The sequence below is a fragment of the Eucalyptus grandis genome, chromosome 1, assembly GCF_016545825.1.
Source record: "Eucalyptus grandis isolate ANBG69807.140 chromosome 1, ASM1654582v1, whole genome shotgun sequence".
Classification (NCBI taxonomy): domain Eukaryota; kingdom Viridiplantae; phylum Streptophyta; class Magnoliopsida; order Myrtales; family Myrtaceae; genus Eucalyptus; species Eucalyptus grandis.
The window spans coordinates 53,329,518-53,352,661 of record NC_052612.1 but is presented as its reverse complement, the minus strand read 5'-3'; the positions used below and the strand labels follow the sequence as shown (position 1 = coordinate 53,352,661).

Below are 23,144 nucleotides of genomic sequence, written 5' to 3'. Positions count from 1 at the left end.
TCGTTTTTTAATCATGAAATTTAATTTGATTTTGGGTATCAAATTTGTGAGAGATTTGATATTTAATTATTGAACGTTACTTCATCATCTATCGAATTATCGGGAAGTTGGAAATTTTTGGATAATGAATTATTGAATGAAAAATTGGAACCGAAAAAGGAAAAACTAATCCCAATGGCAAGGTTGTAATTTTTTGGATCAAAAAGGCTTGTTTTCAAGAAATTGGAAATATAAAGAAATTGAGGGGATAAATTGCTAGATTTTTTTTTTTTGTCGATCCTACTCTAATCCTATTCTAACACTCTCTCAGACTTTTGCCCTGCCTCCTTGCGAGTGAGAGTCGAAACCCACTCCTGAAATGAAATCGTCCCTATCCCAATCCCCCCTGGGAAAGTGAGGATTTGAATCCCCTACCTCCTCCTTCCAAGTTGGAAGGGTGGCCCCAGTGGTTTGGGATAAATTGCTAGATTGAGGGGAAATTGTGGAGAGTGGGTGAAGGGCAAATCATGAAGACTTTAGAAAAAATCTTGGGAAAATTCTTTTTGTTCTCTCTCTCTCACTTTTTCCCCTCCCCTTCACGCCACCCCATCTGCCCGCTCCGCATTTCTCTCTCTCTCCCTCCCTCGCTCCTTCGGCTGAACCCATTTTCCCCCTCCTGCATTCCTTCCCTCCTCCTTCCCTCATGCCATTTTTCTTTCTTTCCCTTGCTTGCCGCCCATCTCACCCACCACCAGCACCACCGCCCACACCTCCATACTCACCCACCATGTTCACCGCCGCCACCAGCACCACCGCACCTCATCACCACCACCACCATCATCATCCCACACCACTGTCCACCACCATCTCATCACCACCACCTTGCCACCATTGAACCACCATCGCTCACTTCCCGTTCATCGAGACGTTGTGCCACCGCTAGCTCGACGCCGCTCCTCGCCATTCATCACCTTCGCCGCAAGCCACCACCGTCGGTTCATCATCACCCAAGCTAAGCTTGGCCATGGGTTTTGAGGAGCCGCCACCATGCCGTGCACCATCGTTGGATAGCGAGCTCCGTGTTTTCATCGTCATCATGTTCTTGTCGTCGTGAGCTCGTCGTCGCTGAAAACCCATGAGTTAACTCCTAATCCTTGATTAGATAGCTAATTACGTTAAGGGATTAGTTAGTTTTAGTTAGTTTAAGGTTAATAACGGTTAGCATTAGTTAGTTTTAATCTAATATTAATTGTGATTAAGGATGGTTTAGATTAAAGTTAAGCATGATTAGTTTAAGTAATTACGATTAGATTATTTAATCATGGTTAGATTAATTAATCAAGTTTAGTTTAATTAATTGTGATTAATTTGATTAATCATAAATTTTTTAATTAATTGTAATTATTTTAATTAACATCTATTAATTTTTAATTAATCATAGTTAGGTTAATCAATCATGTTTAGCCTAATTAATCGCAATTAGTTTAATTAACGACGGATTAGCCGTTAAGTAGAATTTTACGCTGATTTTTTTGATGAGATTGTGCTTAATTCCAATCGTTTGAGTTTGTAATGCTATGTTATTGATTACTCAATTATAGATTTTATTTATTATGTTCAAAAAAGGGTTTTATGAGCAAAAAAATAGAGAATTTTGAGGTGTCAGGTTTGGACGCCAAATTTTACATACTAAATAAAACAATGGGGTTTTAAAATGGAAATGTGCAAAATCTGATGGGTTGATTTCAAATACAAGATCACTAATGAATATTTTACTTAATTTTTTTTTTTTTTGGTAAAAGGTAAAAATATTAGGAACTTGAACCAACTATATAAAGAGACTGGCACCAAAAACTTGCACTCAAAAGCAGAAAGCTAACAAGTGGAAGGGCGCCAGCGTAAAAGCCAAACCAGCAAAGAAAACAAAGGCAGTGAAGGCCAAGATACAAGATCAATAGAACAACCAAAAAACCCTTACCCAACTAAGAATGCCAAAAGACGTAGAAAGTACAAGTCAAGAGAAAGTTGGAAAGAACAGCTAACAATGCCAACACCAAACAACAACTAGGGAGAAGCGGAAGCAACAAAGATAGCTGGATCAAAGCCCCAGCCTCTCTGAAGTCTTATGTTTCTTGTATTGTCAGGCACGTTGTTGAAGGTGAGCACCTTATCCTTAACTGCTTTGACAAGATGGTTCTTTAAGGCTGAAACCACCAACAAATCACCTCGGAAAATGATATTATTCCTCTTCTTCCAAATAAGGTGGCACAAAGCACCAAAAGAAAACCCGGCGATTTTATGGAAGAAATTATTACTGGATAAGAGCTTCCTCGCCCAATTTAGGTTGTCAATCCAAGGTCTATTCCTCCAAGGTAAATTACATCTTGTGGCCCAAAAATAAGCAACCATAGCAGAGATATGGCAGTCAAAAAACAGGTGGTCTATGGAATCTAGCACAATATTGGAAAAAACACATAAGGTATAGTCAATTCTTCCATAAGAGAGGAGAGAAGCCTGAGTAGGCAAACGCTTTTTAGTGATAAGCCAAAGGTGAAATTAGAACCTGGGAGCTAAAGCGTTATCCCAAATAAAAGAGGCCCACGGCACTCTATTCCTTTTGTTTCTGATGGAACCCTAGGCTAAACTGACGAAAAAGGACCCGATGAATTACCGCACCACATAAAGCAATCCGGATTATTAGTAAGTGTCGGTATATCCATACCCTAGCACCGCAAAAAGGATCTTAAGACCAGGCCCACAGGAGTAGCGAGATCCACCAGGGTTGCATGCTTGTGAACACTCGAGTTGTCAACGAAAGAATCCGCTACCAATAAACTTAGAGGGCCTTCAGTATGCCATCGATCATACCACAAAGAAACCGAAGACCCATTTCCAACTTTCCAAAGAAAGGATAAATGGAATTCTTTCCTCAACAGAAGGATCTTTTCCCACGTCCAAGAACATACCAATGGCCTTGCAACAACCCAAAAATTATCACATTTTAAGAAATTGGAATGAATCCAACGACACCAAAGTGATTCATTGTCAGTGAATAAAATCCAAATATACTTCAGCATTGTCACCTTGTTGCAATCACGTAGCCTACGAATACCGAGAGCACCCTCCTTCTTAGGAAGACGGACATCTTCCCAAGAGACCTTAGCCCTTCCATGCCTAAGCGAAGCTCCTTTCCACAGAAATTGTTGCAAGATTTGCTCTATCTGATCTAAATTCGAGAACGGCAAGGAGATAACACTAGCCCAGAAAGCTTGAATAGAGTGAAGCACAAACCTTATTAACTAGACTCTACCCGCGAAAGATAAGAATCTTTGAGACCAAGACTGGACTCTAGCAATAGTTCAATTGATGAGGGCGATGCAGTCAGCTTTCCCCAGCCTAGAAGAGATAATCGACATGCCTAAATACCTCACTGGAAGTTCTCCTTCCTGGAAACCAAAAGCCATACATATAATTTCTAAGGTCAGGAGTCCCACCCGAGATAAACACTTCACTTTTGTTTTTGTTTGGTAGTAACCCACTCCACGAAGAGAAGATATCCAAGGCTCTCTTGAGGGATGTCACTAAATCCCACTCAGCTTTGCAAAAAAGGAACACATCGTCAGCAAAAAAGAGGTGAGAAAGCTTGGTTGATTTACACCTCTAGAAATATTTTACTGAAAGTTTTAAGTGTGAAAACTTGCCAAAGTTGATTATTTGAAAATGAACTCTTTTGTTCTGAGCTAATTAATGGCAATAAGAATTGGCTTGACTGTTGGTAATATTGAGTGATCATTTAATCGAACCCGTCATCCAACGGGAGTCTGGGGACAACGCCCAATTTTTATTGGATGCCCGGCAAGAGTCTAAATGCCTAGTCGCAGTTAAGGCCAGATCAATGCTCCTTTATAAAATACCGTCTAAGCATGGATTTTAGATGATGTCATGCCCAATGAGGTGAGACAATGTCCTATCATACTAGAAAATCGCAAACTCATGTATTGACCGTGACCCAATGGGTCGTAATAATCAGAACACGTGTAAATAATTGTGATGTATTGCGCTTGATTATGGGGTAAAACTATGAGGCACGATATGAGACTAGCCAAAATAGATTTTACCTCATAATCTGGACTCGTGTGAATGCTTGATGCATGAAAGTTATGTATTCTGATAGTTGACTACATTTGTTGCGTTAGTATTGGCATATATGATGTATTAATATGCAGGGGTGTGCCAATGTAAGGTATGATTTTATACTGTTGCGTGTTTAAGCTACTTCCGAAGCAAATTAGCTTCCTAATCGAGATTTAGGAAGTTGACTCGCTAAAATTTTAGCTTATCCCATTGTTGATTATTTTTAGGCCCACAGTATAGAGGACTATCGCGCTCAATTCGGGTCCCTTTGGAGACCACGGATTGGTCTGGCGTTATTATGTTAACCTTGACACCGTTGGTTTTTGAATAATTAGTAGGAAGTTGCTGTGGTAAAGGCTTGTAATGTTACACTTCCTGGGGTCAACAGGTATATAAATAAAAGTAGCATTTTTTGGAAAAGTTTGTCGGTGTGTTTTTATTATCCCTGTTATTTATTGGTTGACTGGGTGTTTATATAATTGCGTTAGTGCGCGTTTAATCAAAAGAGAAAAAGAATGGGTCAGCAACACGTTGTGAGACGTCGCAATTTCTAATCGATCTTTGAGGGATGTTCGCGTGCTCGAGGTTCAGGGCATGACAATAATTTAGAATCAATTTCCCTCAAACCCCGTTGCTCCGCAAAACAACACAGTTTCAACCGTGCAAACAATTGATAAATGACATACGGACATTTTAAAGAATCACTAGTCTTCCCTCATGAACAAGGTATTTGTGTCATTGCAGAACGGATCGACACCTCATAAAACCTTACAGCATGGTCATTGAGTAATATCAGATTCATGAGTGAGGTAATTAACCGTTCGTGATGATATTAACTATTAGATGCGGCATCAATGATTTCGTGGTTAAGAAAACCACATAACAGTAACAACAAATTGAAAAAAAAAATACAAAAGAAAAAGAAAAGAGGAAGTGATTATACTTCAATTCTGTAAATTTTCAGTTGGCTTTTTCTAATGATGCGACCAGTTACAGGTTTAATAATAATAAAACAAAAGATTTGCATATAAAGCTTCAGAAAGGTAAGCCATTTATAAACATTTATAAACTGTATGATGACTCCGATTTTCGTCATTAGGAAGAGTGATTACACAAGCTGTGTAGTCCCAAGTACTTAAAACATTTGAAATATTTGTGTGCATATATGCACTGTACATATATACGCTAATAAGACGAAGCCTACTAACAAAATGAAGGCCAGGGTTAAAACCTTAGGTTCACATATGGGCGAATAAAATCCCAAATTGTCCATTGGCTTTATCATGTGGGGTATTGAAACCGGAAAAGCTCCTGAAAATTGCATATTATCCAAGCAATTTAGAGTTACCATTCTGGGTAGCAAAGAAAAGGTCAGAACGGAACAGACATAAGAACAGAAAAGAAAAACTTATACCCTTTTCAGTGACAAGAGCAACAATGCTTGCAGGTATGTTTTTTAGCACACAGTGAGCTAGAAGTTTAACATCAGTTGACAAACTGTATTCTTTTATTGGTATTTTAGGCCAAGGATGAATAAAGAAAACCAATCTAACAAAACACAATCTGCGGATAGTTTTCAGATGATCTGACCAAATCAGCTATGCCTTTCATTGGGCTTTACATCAATGGAGTATATTGTGAAACGTGCTTTGCTTAATCTTCGAGTGTTAGAAAATGTAAGGCTAAAAGTTCTAATGCGCAAGATCCTTCTCATACAAGGCCTTCACAAAGGAATAAAGAAAACTTAAATTAGTACTTTCTGATTATACACTCATCATTGAAATGTATGAAATATCACAAAATCGCGGCAAGACATAGAGCAAGAAAAACATTAAAATTTATTCTAAGTTCTAGGTTCCAGGTTCTAAGTTCCTTTAACTAAGAGGTTCTTCATTTTTTGGAATCTAGAACCTACTTTGTATACATTGGAATCTGATACCTATAGGTTCTCATCGGTCCAGTATTCATGTTTTAGGTTCTACCCAGGAATCATGCTCACCTTTACTGCCCACTAAGGATCGGTTTCAAAAAATTGGAATCAAAACTACCCCTTGATTCCATAGAATCATATGGGAACCAGACTAATTCGAGAACCAGATTACTAATTTAGTCTGATTCCTGAATGGATCCATGAAACCAATCTCTAATTCTTACAAAATTGCATTCATCAATTAATATTGTGATGAATCTAATTTCTAAGCAGAACAAAAGCTTGCTCGGTCTTAAATTCGGGTTGAATTGCAAGTAGTTGATTTTGATTAAAAATTAAAAACTATAGGTTGGACCAAATGGATAATACTCATTAACTAGAAATTTAATTTCTCCATAGGTCATGAGGTAGTCCTCTTAGCATTTTAGACTCTGTATAAAAATCCTAACCTCCACATAAGCCTTTAATAGTTCTATCCATTTTTTTTCAACGTCAACCTGATTCATAGGGATGACTATGGAGAGATCTTAATTATACTTTTAAAACAAGCTATTGCCTCTTAATTTTGTGTCATGATAATAGAGCGCCGCAACATTCTCCAATCAGTCTCCTCATCTTTTTTGTTTTTGTTTTTTTTTTTTAATTGAGAAAGTAAGTAAATGGATTATGAGATAAGTGCATTGAAAGTCCTAAAATTTGTCAATAAAGTGTAATTTAGTCTTAAGACTTTCAAAATATGTAATGAAGTCTTAAAACTTGTTATGAAAATGTAATCAAGTTCTAAAATTTGTTAAATTGATTAAATCAAGTCCTTCCATTGATAGCATATTTTGAAAATTTTAGAACTCAATTGCACTTCATTACAGGTTTTAGGACTTAATTATATATTTTGAAATTTTAGAGTTTAACTGCACTTTCTTAATAAGTTTTAGGATTTAATTGCACTTTTTGAAAGTTTTAAGACTTAATTATACTTTCGTAACAAATTTTAAGATTTCTGGTGAACTTACCTCATGAATTATTAGAATGAACAAAAAGTAGATGATTAATCTTATTACACTTTGGAGAGATAAAATTAGTTAATAATGTCCAATACTAAAAATATAGAGGTTAAAAAACTATAAAATAATTAAGTAATTGAGTTGTAATTTTTTTAAATATATTTATATACACCGGTCTAGTCTAGGTGGGAACGCAATTGGGTACCAAACCGATACTCATCAGTTCTATTAAATTGAAATGGGAAGCTAGATCGATCCTATGGGAATTGCCAATTCCGACTGGTCTTGTTCAGTTCCAGGCGACTCGTGATTCCTTTGTTCAGTCCCTTAGCATTTTCGTTTCAAGAAGCAAAGAAGGCACCATTGCCACTCCACTTGAACATGAAGAGATGCATCTATTCATTTCCTCGACGCCCACAGCCACCGCCACCTTCATCCCTCATTGCCCTGACGTCAAAACTCGCAGACAGCGGCACCATCTTCTTCTTCTTCAATCACAGCAACTGAAAGAAATCAACAAAGCAGGAATATCCTGGACCTGCCATGACGCTCTGTTGCGGCTTGGACTGCGTGGCGATCCTCGGCTGCTCCCGCTGGGTCTGGAAGCGCTGCACCTACGTCGGCTCCGACGACAGCACCACGTGGCCCACCGCCACCCCCGATGAGTTCGAGCTCGTCCCCCGTGTCTGCCGCCTCATCCTCGCCGTCAACGAGCCTGACCTCCGCCACCCCAAGTTCCTGCCCTCCGGCGGCTACCCCCTGAACCCCGACTGGCTCGTCAAGCGTGTCACCTACGAGCAGACCCTTGGCCATGCCCCGCCCTACATCATCTACGTCGACCATGACCACCGGGAGATTGTCCTCGCGATCCGCGGCCTCAACCTTGCCAAGGAGAGCGACTACGAGCTCCTGCTGGACAATCGGCGCGGCATGCAGATGTTTGACGGGGGTTACGTCCACCGTGGGCTGACGAAGTCGGCGACTGGCTGTTGGATGAGGAATCGGAGACGTTGAAGAGGCTGTGGGTCGAGAATGGGTCGAAGTACCACATCATTTTTGCGGGCCACTCGCTTGGGTCTGGCGTGGCTTCGCTCTTGGCAAAGATCGTGGCGAACCATGGGGATCAGCTGGGCGGAGTTCCGCGGAGTAAACTGCGGTGTTACACGGTGGCTCCGGCAAGGTGTATCTCGCTTAATTTGGTGGTCAAGTATGCTAACGTGATTCGCTCTATAATCTTGCAGGTAATTGGCTGGTTCAAACTTCTAATGGCTTTGGTTTTCGGTTGACTGTGCAATAAGCTAATGTTTCTTGAACTGTTGGAAACTTCACTTAGCGGCGTAGCTCTGACTCAGTTCTTTTTTATTTTTATTTTTGGTCAAAAGCACTGACTCAGTTCGGCTGTTGACTTTAGGTGGCTCTTGCTGTTATGTCTTTAGCCAATTCATTCTGGAGTTCTGTTGTTGTTGTTGTTCACTCTTTTATTTGAGGATGCAGTTTCTGGTGGTCCAACTCTAACTTTGGGTATCATGAGAAATGGCAATAATATTAGGATTTGCAAGTTAAAAAGCTCTTGTTTATATCTTCGTGAATAGACAGCGTAGGCGATTTTTCTGGCAACTCAGTGGTATTTTCAGCCTAAACTAGAACGCAGCGATGAGTCCCTTGAGAAAACTCAGGAGCTAATAAAGTGATATGTTTTTTCGTTGTCTAGTGGCTCTGGTCATCCCCGAACCCAACTACATAGGTGGCAGGTATACAGTCTGTTCTTTTTAGACACAAGTAGGTTGTTGATTTCAATTCTCAAGAATTTCCTATAGACCACCTACAAATATTCTATCGCATCCTAAGTAGTACGATGTGGGATTCCTCTATAGGCATTTGAAGAAAGGCAATTGGCACAGGAAGGAGACCTTTAAAATCAGAGGAATGTCAAAGCCAGTTAATGTGCTTTTCCTCTATAGGCATTTGAAGAAAGGCAATGGTCTCCTGTAGTTACTGAGCTTCTTTTTGGGTAAATGATCCTGTTATCATCTTTTTTGTACAGGATGATTTTTTACCACGAACTTCTACCCCTTTGGAGGATATTTTCAAGTCAATTTTCTGGTGAGTTGCATTACGTTTTATGTTATGGCTCAATTTTCTTTCCTTTTGTGTGCTCCTAAAGACCTCTCGGAGCGAGTTGTCATCATCATTTCTTAATCCAGGCCTTGGTGCTTTGGACAGCTTGCCATGCTTACTGTTTGCAGTCTGCCTGAGGGACACCTTTATACCTAAGGGTAGGAAGCTCAGAGACCCAAGGAGACTTTATGCACCTGGAAGAATGTATCATATTGTTGAAAGAAAATTTTGCAGGTATGAACACAGTAGGGACATTATAAGCTTTAATATATTGCATTATAAGAAAACTTTTGGAGATTTTTTAGCTAGACTGGTGCAGAATTATCTTAGCAAGCTTTAAACATAATAGTTTGCAACATGAGTATGTTCAATAATTAATTACTAATATAATTTTTTTAGTAATTTATGTTTGGACAAATAAAAGCTTGACCGATCCATTCACTAAGAGACTCTTGAGAGGTTTATTCAACAATAATGCCAATGGAATGGTGTTAGACCAATTGATAATAGTCAAGTATAAAAAACCTAACATTACAATTTCTAACAAAATTGACAAAGTTCAATGGGTAACAGTAAGCTATTATATCTTGTCAATGAATAAGGGCGCAAAGTTAGTACTCATGGAAAATTAAAAGAGCAAGTGTAAGAAAACATTCTTAGTGAAGTTTGGGTTTTATCAAGGTAAGGCTAAGGTTAGGGGTGAACAACAAAGACTGCTCGAATTGAAAATCGTCTGGACCGGACCGAACCGGCCGATTCTGGACAGTTCTCGAAAGGGCTGGTTTGGTTCCTGGTTCCATAAAAATGAAACCAATGATTTTCGATTGGATTTTCAGTTCCAGTGGTGGAATCACTCGGATTAGACCGGACCGAGTCTTCTTCTTCTTCTTTTATTTCTTAAAGTTCTTAAAAGAACAGTAGCCCCTCATGCTTGCTCTTCGCCCTCGACTCTCATGCCTCTTTCCCTCTCTCCATGGTAGGCATAACATCCTCCAAGGTCTGGAGGAGGAGGGCCTCCTCGACGAGTTCGGTGTGGTGGGAGCTAAGTCGAGGAGGGCGACAAGGATGGAGCTGGAGTTGATCTGACCCCAGGGAGTTTCGCGGGCCGATGGGGCAACGTGGAGGAGATAGGAGGGGGGAGACACCACAGACACGAGGATCCATGAGGGCTCGAGAGCGAGCTAGGAGCAAATTGGAGGTGTCTTCGTCGTCTCTCTAAAATGAAGAACTAGTCACGGTGGTTTTTGGAGAAAATGGAGGGGAAGTGGGTTTGCATAAAGGAGAGAGAGAGACTGAATGAAAGTAAATGCCTTTAATGCAATAGAGACTTGTAAGGAAGTAAAATAAATGCTATGAAAACTAGAAGTGAGACCCACACTGCTCTCTCTCTCTCTCTCTCTCTCTCTCTCTCTTGTCAAACTCGCCACTCTCTTCCGTCTTTGAAATTTGACTAGTTCCATGGACCCAACTGAACCATCGGTCTAGTTTGATTCTCGACGCTAGGACCAATCGGTTTGGTTCTTGATTTCCAATTTTGGGGATCAATCCTCCTGGGAACTGATCACCTCTAGCTAAAGTAACAAGTTATGAACTTCAACTAGATGAACAAAAGAAGTTGTGCTACTTCAAACATAAGTTAAATGAACATTTGTAAATGTTCATGAATCCATAAGAAAGCACAAGGCTATAAGAAGAGCGCTAAGGCATAGGAAATTTCTAACTGAATATGTATAAATTCATATGTGTGGTAATTCAATTAACAAATGGAAACATGATTTAAAAAATTTTCTACCACTTATTTTGTTAATGGAATTATTTGCACTAATTAAAGATTCATATATTACTAGATTTTATATTGTATTTATGAAATTATGTAAATGAGTACAGATAACAAAACAAGTGGAAGATTGTTGAAATAGATTGTTTTTTTTTTTTTTTTTGTAAGATTTTTGAAATAGATTATTATTCTATAAATAATTGGAAAAAATAGATTGAATTGGATATGAAAATAAGTGATTGTTGACATGAAGAGAAATAATGATTGATCGTGAAAGGCAAAGATGGTTCCAATAAAATACATATTCTTAAGAGATATGTTGTTAAGTCGTCTATGGATATGACCAAATCACACATGGTTTATAACAGCTTTCTCATATAACAACCTTTTTTTTTTGTAACTCTCTCTTCTTCACAACATTCTCTCTTCTTCTCTTCTCTTTTCTTCCATAAGTTTGATAACACATTCAAGGTGAGATTTCAATTACAAGATATAGGTATTTCAATTTGAACCAGGCTGCTACCATTGAAGTAGAACATCTCTCTTTGAAATTAATATGTCAGCCTTTTTCTTTGTGGGGTGGCTAGCACCAGTCTCATAAAATGTGGACAACCTTAAACTTTACAAGGTGCATTGATAGCCCATCATTTAGAAAGGACCTCGACATTCATTTATTGCGAAAGAAGGGCTCATTTGTTGCTGACCTTTGGAAGCAATGACCCAATTTTTTATCTGCTACCGTCCGAATAGCATTTTCTACTGTGGTTCGAGTAGCACACGGCGTCCCCTTCTTGTACCATTGAATCCACAAGTATCATCAAGAAATTACCCAACCCCATATATCTGTAATAGTTACAATGATATTATTGAAACTAGCTTGAAGATCGACTCTCTTTGGTATCCTAAGTGTACTTTTACATGACAGGCATTTTGCCATATTTATCATCTCATAAATAGAAAATCAAGATATAGGGATGCATGCTGTATTGGGAGACATCAAGAAAAAAACACATATTTTCAGAAAATATCATTTTAGCGAAAAGTAAAGAAAATGAGTGGAAGATAAGAATGCTTACTTCCTTCATAAGAACCCCGAACGCAACAAGGGAAGCTTCAGAAGAGTGATTCTGCTTCGAGCTCCCTGTAAGATCGGCATAGTCAGCCAAAGCTTTTGCTGTGAATTTAAAGCAATCTCACCGTCTCTGAAGAATTATAAGTCTTTCCCAAGTGGCATCGACTCTCCATAGTATCTATGCTGCAAAAACACAGCAGAAGCTATGTCTGTTTTCGAGGTTGGAAAAGAAAATATATTAAGCCCAGTTCAAATAAGCTCGAATAGTAATGCATTAGATAGCTAAAATTCCCTAGTGTGGCATTCTCAAGAATAATCAAATGGATTTGCTGAATGGAAAAATCATTACAAGAGACAAAGTTGAAGTGGCCTGGCAATGAGGCAACAAGTCTAAATTTAAAATTAGCATCGTCCCATTCACCCGGTCTAATCAAGAATTTCAAAACATCAAGGAAAACAGTGAAATGTTGGGAGAGTACTCGATATATATCTTAAGTGAGCGATCTCTCCTTTTTCTCCAAGCTCTATTCGATGACTAAGTAAGATGAATCGATGCGCGTGATCTGCAGTCTTTATCGTTCTCGAGTCGAATCTCTCACTAGACAACAAGACGATGCCGTCCATTAAAAGCTTGGGTTACCATTGCCATTGCACCAGCATTTCCACTCTTATCCATCCTTTCTCGCCGTCAGTCACGAGCGCAATCCGTCTGGCGTTCACATCGGAGCACCCAGTTTTGTGCAAACCTCGTCCTGGACATTTCCTGTTTCCTTAGCGTCGAAGATAACTTCGCGCCCGACGTATTTGGTCCTCCCCTGATGTTTCCCATGATGTCGACACATGAGAAATTTCTTCCCTCCCAAGTTTCCTAGCTCGTCGAATTCAAACTGGAATTTTGCATCTCCACTGTAATTCAAACTGGAATTTTGCATCTCCACTGGACATTAATGTAGCGTCCATCCAAAAGAAAATTTAGCGTCCATCCAAAAGAAAATTTGAAATCGAACGGATATAATAGACGAAATCTATTATTCCTAATGGTTAACATCACAAATAATCTCAAATTGATATATCTATTTACCATGAATTAATTTTCTAACCAAAAAAAATTCCAAAGAAATTTAGTTCAAATGATCACAAAAAACCTTAAATCAGTAGTTTTTTGATAAATTTACTATTAATTAATTTTTTACCACTAAAAATCCAAAATCAATATACAAATATACCATCCATTAAATTAGATTAATACCAAAAAAATATAAAATTAGTACAACAATAACAAACGGAAAATAGAATCTCAAATAATATATAATCAACTATCACGTGTCATTCAACTTAATGATTTAAAAATAAATTTAACGGAAATTAAAAATAAGTAAATTTGTCAACAGTGTGTTAGTTTTTGTAAATTTATTGTAATTATTTCAATTTGAAATTCTTTGTAATATTAATCATATTCTTAAATATGCGAAGCTAAACCCAGAATCTGTCATATTATTACCGATTAGTTCCTAAAATATTATCATGTTAACAAATATAATATATATATATCCTCAAGATTTTTTTTTTTTGACAATATATATTCTCAAGATTACACGGTGCATAATCTAAGACTTCCTATCACGTTGTTCTTATCCTCCAAGAAAACTACGACGAACCCTCTAGAATCTTAGGGATACATCTGGCAGTTTGAACCTCGGCGCCCCACAAATGCAAGGTCCTGGATCCTCCACGTCATGCCAGAAAATCTCTTTCCCCATTTTTTCCGATTTTACGTTATCTTTATAAAGAAACTGCAGCAAGAAGGCAAGGAGAAACAGGGTTAACCCGACGGACAAGGGAGGAAAAAAAGATTCAACCTTTTCACTCATAAAAATCCTGAGACAATCCCTTCTTCCTCTCACGAACTCGAGACCCGCGAGCGAGGAAAGAGAGGAAAAGATGGCGAAGAAAGAGATGGAGGTGGTGAAGGGGCTCGACCTGCAGCGGTACATGGGCCGCTGGTACGAGATCGCCTCGTTCCCCTCGAGGTTCCAGCCCAAGAACGGCGCGGACACGAGGGCCACGTACACCCTGCAGGAGGACGGGATCGTGCGCGTCTTGAACGAGACCTGGACCGACGGCAAGCGCGGCTACATTGAGGGCACCGCCTACAAGGCCGACCCCGGCAGCGACGAGGCCAAACTCAAAGTGAAGTTCTACGTGCCCCCGTTCTTGCCCATCATCCCTGTGGTGGGGGACTACTGGGTCTTGTACATCGATGCTGATTATCAGTATGCTCTGATTGGTCAGCCCAGCAGGAAGTATCTCTGGGTATGCAATCGCAACTTTCTTGTCGGGCTTCCTTTTTTCCCCTCTTTTACCCCAAATTGATGGTCGGAGACGATTGGATTGGTGGATTTTTTTGTTCTGTGAGTTATGTTCATGGGGCTGTTTGTGGGGATTGCGAGTTGGGTTCTGATTCTTGATTCTTTCTTTTTGCATTGTCGTTGGCTGATTGGTGGGTTTTCCGTTTTGCAGATACTGAGCAGACAGAGCCGGATGGACGAAGAAACTTACAATCGGCTGGTTCGGAAGGCTGAAGAAGAAGGGTATGATGTGAGCAAGCTGCACAAGACTCCACAAAGCGACACTCCACCGGAAGAAGAAGGACCCAAGGACACCAAAGGCGTTTGGTGGATCAAGTCCATTCTAGGAAGATAGGGGGAACTCGATTTCACAGCCAGCTTGATGAAGATGATGCAGCAGAGGCTTCATGGAGTTCTGAGAACATATGAGTGTTCATAAATAATCAAGCAAATGATGTACCTCTGTTTTAAGTCAGATTGAAATCTTTTAGTCTGGAGACTACCATGCGTTCGTTTTGTTTAATACATATTTTGCTTCTGCTGTGTGGGGGTGATTGTGTCAGTGATGAGATATTGGCAATGAATAGGAGCTGTTCAATTATGAGATCCATCTGGGATTCCTTTCCGCTTGACGGAGCGGGGGTTAGTGGCAAATTTCCCTGCTAGTCACTATGTGTGTGATTGATTGATGCTGAAGGGGGTGATGCTTGAACTGTCCACCAAACCTTATCTTGTCGTGTGGGTCGTTTTCCTAGTAGTGAATTATGCAAATAATCATTGTGGGAAATAGCTGGAACAGATGATCAGGTTCAGAAAAACTTGGACAAGGTCGTCCATCAAAGAAACAAACCGAAACTTCCATGCCCTTCATGTCGGGGTTGATGAAAATGCCAGTTGAGGAGCGAAGGAGGCAGCCTTTGGCCACCCAACCCAGGTGATACCAACGTTGGGTGCGTTTGATTTGATTTAGCTTTTTCAAGAGGTTTTTCAACTTCTGGGGAAATATTGGGATGTTTTATAAGCATATTTAAATAACTTTTGATCACATGTTGGCTTTGAGAATGCTGAAGGTCTGGTATTACTCTTATTCATCCTTTTGAAATAACACTTACGGGATAGAGATATTGAAATTAGGATTAAAATATTTATTTTCTTCCAAAATTATCAGTACCAATTCATTAATTTTCTGATATTGCTCTTTTTTATAACTGTTTATCTTCTTCAAGTGAGGGTGATTGGCAAGGGTCGAGAGACCAAATCTTGTCAAGGGGTAGTTGATGTTGTGTGACTCGGGCAAGGGGCGTTAGGGGATAGGTAATCTCAAGTAGCCCTTGATTGGGTCTCATGCGACCTTGGTTGGAGGTCACTCGAGTCGATAGCCACCAATACCAAATCTGGCTTATCGGTAGCCAAAAATCCTTTGCCGGAAAAATGCAATCAAAGTCTCTTGAAAAAAAGAAAAAAAAAACATGCAATTTGCATTTTCCCAAAAAAGGTTTTGGCTTTTAGTATTCATTACATCGAAAGTCTATTTGCAAAGTTGAATCAAACCCATCATAGAGATAAGATAGATTTTGTGTGCAATAGTTCATAGAAGAGATGTGATTTAATGGAGTTGATAGGTAGCCACCCTCTTGCTTTTTGCAATGAAAATTGTCGATGTAGCGATGATCACTCACATTTTCAAGATCTTATGTTTTATAATCTCAAGTTATAAAGGAGAACATAAAAACATAGGAAAATTCCAAATACCATAGGTATGGAATGTTTTTATTTTCTTAAATAAAAACTTGAAGTGAATTTTATTTTAAATAAAATATAAAGTGCACGCGTTTTCTTAAACGAGGGTTTGAAGTGGACTTATTTCATATAGGGATTTAAAATGATTATGTTAATTTCAAATAATTGGATTTAAAATGATTATGTTAATTTCAAATAATGGCATAACTTTCTTTAGTCTTTTACCTTTTTTGATTTTTTCCCTTTTTCTTTCTATTTCCCTTTCTTTTTATTTTTGCTTTCTTCTTCACCAGTGACCAATCTCAAGTGATGTCCAACCATTGGCAATACTTAGAGAGAGTTGGGACCAATTTAGCGAAAGCCACCCCTGCTTGGGCCACCCTTGCTTGGGCAGGACAACCATTGCCTTAGGTCAGGCTGGCCTCACCTACCCAAGGCCCTCGCCGACCATAGGCAAAGCCACCCTCAAAAGCCACAAGTGAGGCTAGCCCTTACTAGATCTAGGTAAGGAGGTCCTCGCCCTTTGTTCAGTGAGGCTGCCGGCCTCTTGGCAACCCTTGTTGAAAAGAAAGAAAAAAACAAGAAAATAATAAAAAATTAAAATTGTTTTTGGACGAAAACAAACTTGATTGGCCAGAATATTCGGCTAGTCACCTTTAAATCCTTATTTGAAATCACTTTATGTCCTTATATGATACTAACCTAATCACTTCAAGCTCTTATTTTAGAAAATGATGACACTTTATCTTATTATTAGGAATTTTCTATTAAAAAAAAAAAAACCTCTTGACTCTTAGACAAACATAAATGGTAAGAACATATGAATTTACATCATTCGTGACGTAAGGATTTCATATGGTCAGAATTCACACGATTTCAACTAGGCAAACCATTGATAAATGATGATATGGACTTCCTAATAATCACTAATCCTTCATCCATCATGAACAGAGCATCTGTGTCATTACAAGATAACCGTGACAAGATTATTTCAACAAAAAGAAAGAACTCCCGAACAGAAACACCCAAGAACCTTCTGGATACAGCTGGAACTTTCCACCTCGGTACCCCCCACGCACGCAAGGTCTTGAATCGTCCTCGTCACACTCCCCAAAATGTCATTCCCTAGTTTTCAAGTTCATCCTAAGAAGGGAAGCCCAAAAGTGCAACAGGAAAACCAAAAGGAGAGAGAAAAATCTCGCCTTTTCCCATAAAACCACGTGACGGTCCCTTCTCCTCCTCACTGCCTCGCGACCCAAGAACGAGGAAAGAGGGGAAGAATGGCGAAGAAAGAGATGGAAGTTGTGAAGGGGCTCGATCTGCGTAGGTACATGGGGCGCTGGTACGAGATAGCCACCTTCCCGTCGAGGTTCCAGCCCAAGAACGGCGTGGACACGAGGGCCACGTACGCTCTGAAGGAGGACGGGACAGTGCGCGTGCTGAACGAGACGTGGGCCAATGGTAAGAGGGGCTCCATCGAGGGCACCGCCTACAAGGTCGACCCCAGCAGCAACGAGGCCAAACTCAAAGTGAAGTTCTACGTGCCCCCGTTCTTGCCCATCGTCCCTGTGGTTGGGGACTACTGGGTCCTGCACCTCGATGCTGATTATCAGTATGCTCTCGTGGGTCAGCCCAGTAGGAACTATCTCTGGGTATGCGACTTTCTTTTCAAGTTCCCCTTTTTTCTTTTGGCCCATGTTGTTGGTCAGAGACTTGAGAACTCCTGGGCTTTTGTCCTTACTTGGGAGTCGTGTTATGATTCTTTTCTTGATTTCCGTCATTTTTAGTCGGCTAATTGGTGAGATTTTTGCTTTTCAGATACTGAGCAGGCAGAGCCATCTAGACGATGGAATCTACAATCAGCTGGTTCAGAAGGCTGAAGAAGTAGGGTATGACGTGAGCAAAATCCGCAAGACTCCGCAGAGCGACACTCCCCGTAAATGAGGACCAAAGGACGCCATAGACATTTGAGGGGATCATCCATTCTAGTAGTATAGGTAAACTTTAATTTATAGCAGATTGATGAAGATGGTGGGACCTTGAGTGAACATGAGTTTCAGAATAAACAGCATATGATCCAACTTGCTTTTATACATCCGGTACATTTTCCTTCTGCTATGTGGGTACATTGTGATAGCGATGAGTTATTGTCGGTGACTCAGAGCTGTTCGATTGTCAGACCCCTCTTGGATTGCCTTTTGTTTGATTGAGACTGCCAGTAAATGTGCGACTGATTGAAGCCGAGAGTGACATATGCTTGAACCGTCCACCAAACCTTATCTTGTCCCCTAGGTCGTTTCCTTAGTAGTGGATTATGGAGATATCACTGCTTCCCATGGGTATTTTGCAGTGATATCATGACATAGGAATCACAAACGAGAGATCCTGGTTTCATTGCCAAGAAGATTTCTTTTAGAACTCGTTCATTAACATGTACGACGTCCTCCATGACGAAACAAACTGAAGTCCAAGTTTAGAAGGGGAGGTTACCCCATACCAAGTTCAAGGCATACCATAGACATAAAAGGCCTTAAAGCAAATTTACATATCCACTACCGAAGGGAGCTGCTGACAGTGGGACACGAACCTGGAGATAGCGTACATAGAGTTCGAACTCTAGCCAACGCACTATGATGCATTTAACTGTTATTCCTAAAGGTCAGTCGAAAGTGAAGACGCAGCCATCGATCACCAACCAACCAGACATTCAATTTCTGAAGGTCAGAGACAAGATAGATTTTGCATGCAGCAGCTCCGAGAAGAGACGGGACTAAATAGAGTTTATAGGCAGCAATTTCTTGCTTTTGTAATGAAGATCTTCCGATATAGCCAGAAACAGCTCTAGCTATTTATCATCCTCGCATTTTCGTGATCCAGTATTTTAGAAACATTCAAATTATTCAAGGCGAACATGGAAACAATGGAGAACCTTTACTATTGAACAAACATAGATAATAAGAATATATGTTCAATAACATTTGCCCACATTACTCGAGAATGCGGCAGTAATTTAGAGAGTGGAAATCCACACACAATTTCAACCATGCAAACAATTGATAAATGATATATGGACATTTTAAGAATCACTACTCTTTCATCCATCATGAACAAGGTATTTTTGTCATTACAAGATAGATCGACACCTCATAAACCTTACAGGATGGTACAACACTGGTTGGTTTTCTTCGCCTGCTTGTAAAACATCTGTTTCAACCACCAATGATTCCAATATCAGCAATAAATCGAGTTCTGTCCAGGAAAGGGAAAGGAAGAAGACACTATGCCAATGTCACCCCTTAAATGTAAATGCTAGTGTATAGTCAGAATACATATGATCGACTTCTTACTTAAATAAGTGCAGCCCGCATGATGACTTGATATACAACGAATAAAATTTGTAGATGATTCTATGCACAAAGCTAAATCTTTATGCTGTGAATAAAATGAAGGACAAGACCAATAAATGATTGACCAGATCATAGAGATAAAATCATCCCAAAGAAAAGAAGATAGAATAGCAATGCTGTTGCCCTCCTCATCAACTTTTGTGTGAATAACATTTTTGGCCCGCAATCTAATAGTTCAGCCAGGCAGGACAGTCACAGATTAAGAAAATAATACCCGTAACAAGAACAAAGGCTGTGTTGCAGCCATCTAGGCAATTTTATTTGGAGGGACCTAACCATAATGCCATGTAGTAACAATACTAACTAAGAAGTCATGCCTCGTGGGTACCTGTGATGCTGCACTGAGGTCTGAACTCTTTTCGACAAGACTATCCAGCTTCTCACCACGGGCAAGCACGCTATCAATAGTTTTGTGCTGTGTCAAAGAAATAAAGTAAGAAGGGCGACAACCAATTGTCATCAAGTTGTTATCCTCAATTAATTTCTGAAAAGTTTCCTAAGCAATTGCTAATGTCGTGAATGAGGAGTAAATAACTATTCAGGATGGTATAGCCTTGAAAAATGAAAGTGTGCACTGTTCAGTGGAATATAACTCAATAAATGAAGTTGGCCTCCAACCAACAACTAGACAACTGAGCACATTACATATCGCCAAGTAACTAAGACTCTTACTTACATCAGCTTTTAACAAAAGATGCAAAAATACAAGCGTGGCAGGCAATTCAAATTGTCTTGGTAAAAATGTCCTTGGTCAAAAACAGAAGGATATTATGTGTTTCTTCTCTCTATTTATTATCATTGTTTTTTGGGTTGGGGGAAGGGGAAGGAACCATTCAACACTTACAAGAATAATTTTTGTTTCATCCAACTCCCTCTGAATTTTCAACAATTTATCAGCCTCTGCAGGATCCTGACGTAAAGAAAAGAAAGGAAACAGAACTGAGATCTCAGTCCATTAGATAACAATAATCTCAAATATAAAAACCAACAATATCTTTCTCACCTGAAACTTGGTAAGAGCTTCATTTAGATAGGGCCACGGTTGAGCACCATCAGCACTCACACTTCGCCAAGAATCACCAAAATTTTTCTGATACTCATCCAGCACCTGCCCCAGGGAGATAGATAAATAAATTCAAAATTCTCATGCCATGTCAGAGGGTCATGTCAACACAACAAGTACACTTGAAATAAAGAATCATCATAAGTATAGGATGCTCATTTGCCAACTAGCATATAAGCACCAACATTCATTTTAAAGAATGTGCTCACTTGTAATTACGACACCTTAATTAGCATGCTACTGAAAATGCCAAAAGATCACCCATTTAGAAATTCCACAGAAATGTAAGGCCACTCATCTTCCATCAATTAGAAAAAATTGCAACAATTTTCAGTCATCATATTTGTCCATAAAATTTCATCTATCAGCCCTCACAAGGCACTCGTTCCACTCACACACTTTTCCAATACTCCCCCTTTCACAACCAATCACCCCATTTCCCTCTTCTTCTTCTTCTTTTTCATTTTTTTTTTAATGCACACGCATACAAGTGTGCCTTTATGCTAGATTCTATGAAGGAAGCAAGATAGCTAAGATCAACAGGTATAGTGCTCTGCAACAAAATCAATTTCTAGCTGTTGAAAACTTCATTTCCATATATACAATGAAACAAATTTCTTTGTCTACTATGTGGAATAGGCTACGTGGACTCTCATGTCACTGCATTGTGTCAAGAAAAATTTCCACCACAAAATCCATAGTCCCAAGATTCATCTTTGGGGCTTTCTCCCAATCCTCTCAAGTAACTCCCAAACCCTCGGCCCATTGACCTGCTCTTCTACAATAAATTATATCCCACTAGAACTGTCCAAAGCACCTCTACTGAGTTTCCCTCGTCTATCCTTCCACTAGAGTAAGGTAACTCCAGCTCCTTTCACCATACCTAACTCAATCTTTCTTCATCTCAGCAAAATTCATCATAAAGTCACGCTGATGCTCACACATCAAACATTCCATCTACCAGAGATCACTTTAATTAAGAACGGTACCTTGTTTGGCTCTTGAAATTCCTAAATAATTTACTGACATGACCTAACGGACCTCCCCCCCTGCCCAGTTAAGTACCGTGCATGACAATTGAGGAAATGATATACCCCTCCGAGCACCACATAACTTCATAAATTTGTATTATCAGCTGAGCATCCAAAATCCATAGATTACTGATGCAACATGCAACAAAGAACAGTCTTTTCACCTGGTTTAGAACGGAAAATGCACTTCGGACTGGATAATGATCGTCCATGAAACCCACCACGCAGAGTCCATTTCTATTGTACGAGTGCACTTTGTACTCTGCAAAACTCCATAAACCAACTTTCAATGACATAAATGAACAAACAACTTACCCGGGACAAGAACAATTCATGTAAACAGCAAAATTTGCAGGCTTTAATGATATACTCGCATGAAGACCAGAAAAAGTTCACAAGGCTCACACGACCGAGCTTATAACTACACTACCACATAAATTAATTGCCATTGTGTTGAAACTATAATGATTCCCAATACTTGGTTTCAAGCTCATCCACTCGTATTCAACAAATCAAGACAAAGACCGTCCCTACAGAAACTTCAAATCTCGACCCAAGATACTCCGCAAGAATAAACCGACACCCATCAACCCAATTTCCGACCTTTCATCAACCAATCAGCGGTAAAGAAAGAAAAAAACAGAACCCAGATTTCTGAATTCTGACCCCTTTCTTGAACGTAAGTCCTACAAATCCTAGACCGCATGAAGAAGAAGGGGGAAAACAAAGAAAGAAAGAAAGAAAGAACGGACCTTCGTGTTGGACGGACTGTCGCTGACCGGGAGGGGTGCGCTTCGCGACGGTCCGACCCACGAAGACGATGAATTCCTTGACGCTGGAGCGCTGGAAGTAGCCGAAGTGGCTGACGTCGGCGGCGTTGGCGAGGATGATCGGGTCGGATCCGTCCGGGTTGATCTTCAGCACCAGCAAGGATGTGATCTTCATGGTCCCTCTCCCTCGTTCGATCGATCGATGGATCGACGGACTCGAAATCTCAGAAGGGTATTCGAATTCGAATTCGAATTCTAAATCGAAATGGAAATGGGAATTCCTGCAAATTTTGGTGCTTTTGAGGAGGAGGATGATGATCTTGTGTCGATTTAGGGATCCGAGAGGTTGGGGTGGGAGGTAATGATCTGGTGTGGGAGGTTGCAGGACTCTGGAGTTTCCTTTGGTTTTGTTCCGAATATATGGTGGAGTTGAACGGCTGGCGCTTTTTCGTATTAAATTAATATCATGAAAAATTCCTATCGAATTAATCTTTTAATCACGAAAAAGTCTAATGAATTTAGCTTTCATATAACAAGTAATCATAAATTAATACACTTATAGCAAATAAATGATAAAACTATAAACTAATACATCCGTCAATTGCCATCTAATTGATAATTTGACCAAACTAATTAAGTGTAAATTTATTACAAATGTTTTAATTTGGAGTTTTTCGTAATACTAGTCATTTTTTTTATGATAGTTTAAAATAATTAGTAAGTGAAAAATATTTTAATTAGCAATAATAATTTGTATTTAAACATTTCATAAAC

General features: G+C 39.6%; 3 protein-coding genes and 1 pseudogene across 3 annotated transcripts; 3 read left to right on the top strand and 1 right to left on the bottom strand.

The window, feature by feature from the left end:
- Window positions 1–7,587: 7,587 nt before the first annotated feature.
- LOC104438831 lies at window positions 7,588–10,558 on the top strand (annotated as a pseudogene).
- A 3,246-nt stretch (window positions 10,559–13,804) lies between these two features.
- Window positions 13,805–14,967, top strand: LOC104436109 (temperature-induced lipocalin-1). Its single transcript, XM_010048836.3, has 2 exons — window positions 13,805–14,324; window positions 14,532–14,967. The coding sequence occupies exons 1-2, from the start codon at window positions 13,953–13,955 to the stop codon at window positions 14,712–14,714; spliced, it is 555 nt and encodes a 184-aa protein (XP_010047138.1). The 5' UTR covers window positions 13,805–13,952; the 3' UTR covers window positions 14,715–14,967.
- A 2,238-nt stretch (window positions 14,968–17,205) lies between these two features.
- LOC104436108 (temperature-induced lipocalin-1-like) lies at window positions 17,206–18,292 on the top strand. The gene is made up of 2 exons (XM_039302096.1): window positions 17,206–17,751; window positions 17,918–18,292. The coding sequence occupies exons 1-2, from the start codon at window positions 17,380–17,382 to the stop codon at window positions 18,041–18,043; spliced, it is 498 nt and encodes a 165-aa protein (XP_039158030.1). The 5' UTR covers window positions 17,206–17,379; the 3' UTR covers window positions 18,044–18,292.
- A 719-nt stretch (window positions 18,293–19,011) lies between these two features.
- LOC104436107 (VAMP-like protein YKT61) lies at window positions 19,012–22,769 on the bottom strand. Its single transcript, XM_010048834.3, has 6 exons — window positions 22,353–22,769; window positions 21,765–21,862; window positions 20,510–20,614; window positions 20,351–20,416; window positions 19,835–19,921; window positions 19,012–19,303 (listed from the first exon to the last, which is right to left on the bottom strand). The coding sequence occupies exons 1-6, from the start codon at window positions 22,543–22,545 to the stop codon at window positions 19,253–19,255; spliced, it is 600 nt and encodes a 199-aa protein (XP_010047136.1). The 5' UTR covers window positions 22,546–22,769; the 3' UTR covers window positions 19,012–19,252.
- Between the last annotated feature and the right edge of the window lie 375 nt (window positions 22,770–23,144).

Coding starts and splice junctions, on each gene's coding strand:
- LOC104436109 (XM_010048836.3), top strand. CDS start 13,953: ATGGCGAAGAAAGAGATGGAGGTGGTGAAGGGGCTCGACCTGCAGCGG. Junction 14,325..14,531: donor CCAGCAGGAAGTATCTCTGG/GTATGCAATCGC, acceptor TCCGTTTTGCAG/ATACTGAGCAGACAGAGCCG.
- LOC104436108 (XM_039302096.1), top strand. CDS start 17,380: ATGGCGAAGAAAGAGATGGAAGTTGTGAAGGGGCTCGATCTGCGTAGG. Junction 17,752..17,917: donor CCAGTAGGAACTATCTCTGG/GTATGCGACTTT, acceptor TTTGCTTTTCAG/ATACTGAGCAGGCAGAGCCA.
- LOC104436107 (XM_010048834.3), bottom strand. CDS start 22,545: ATGAAGATCACATCCTTGCTGGTGCTGAAGATCAACCCGGACGGATCC. Junction 20,615..21,764: donor CATTTTCCGTTCTAAACCAG/GTGAAAAGACTG, acceptor TCCCTGGGGCAG/GTGCTGGATGAGTATCAGAA. Junction 20,417..20,509: donor AAGCTCTTACCAAGTTTCAG/GTGAGAAAGATA, acceptor TCTTTACGTCAG/GATCCTGCAGAGGCTGATAA.